At 41.8% G+C, this 545-nt stretch overlaps 1 protein-coding gene across 1 annotated transcript; it reads left to right on the top strand.

Moving 5' to 3' along the window:
- The first annotated feature begins 32 nt into the window (after nucleotides 1–32).
- On the top strand, nucleotides 33–545 carry LOC106512547 (meckelin). Its single transcript, XM_014001141.1, has 3 exons — nucleotides 33–156; nucleotides 235–377; nucleotides 462–545. Exons 1-3 carry the CDS (start codon nucleotides 66–68, stop codon nucleotides 540–542), a joined length of 315 nt encoding a protein of 104 aa, XP_013856595.1. The 5' UTR covers nucleotides 33–65; the 3' UTR covers nucleotides 543–545.

The following is a 545-nucleotide window of genomic DNA, read 5'->3' as shown; positions in this document are numbered from 1 at the left end:
TTGTTTGTTTGTTTGTTTGTTTGTTTGTTTGTTTGTTGTTTTGTTTACTCCAGGGCCTCTCTGAAATGGACTACGTAGTGAGGGATAAGCTGATATTGGAGAGGATCTTGGGGATGGAGTTCATGGAAGCCAGTGATAAAAGCTTGTTTTACAATGGTAACAAATTTTGTTTTATTCACCTTGTTATTTGCAGTTGTGTGTATTTATGTGTATAAGATGCGTTTCTCTCTGCAGACGAGGCCCACTCCTTCAGTAATGTGCTGTTTTACGGAAATGAGAGCCTGCTGCTGATTTTTGACACTCTGTTCTTCTGTGTTGTCGACCTGGGCTCTCAGAACTTTGTTCTCGCGGCCGTGCTCACGTACGCACAACAAACGGTCAGTACGTGACGTCTGTGCAGAGTGTTGTCATCTCTGCTCTAAATAACGCAGGAATATTTGAAACTGTTTTGTGTTTTGCAGATATTCGGTTTCCTCCGTAACAGTCTTGGAAGGAGAAACCTCGTCAACAAAACACTGGTGGATCAGAGATTTCTGATATAAATC

Source organism: Austrofundulus limnaeus, unplaced genomic scaffold (genome assembly GCF_001266775.1).
Source record: "Austrofundulus limnaeus strain Quisiro unplaced genomic scaffold, Austrofundulus_limnaeus-1.0 Scaffold8017, whole genome shotgun sequence".
Taxonomy (NCBI): Eukaryota; Metazoa; Chordata; class Actinopteri; order Cyprinodontiformes; family Rivulidae; genus Austrofundulus; species Austrofundulus limnaeus.
The sequence above is the reverse complement of the archived record's forward strand: the minus strand, read 5'-3'. Positions and strand labels throughout refer to the sequence as shown.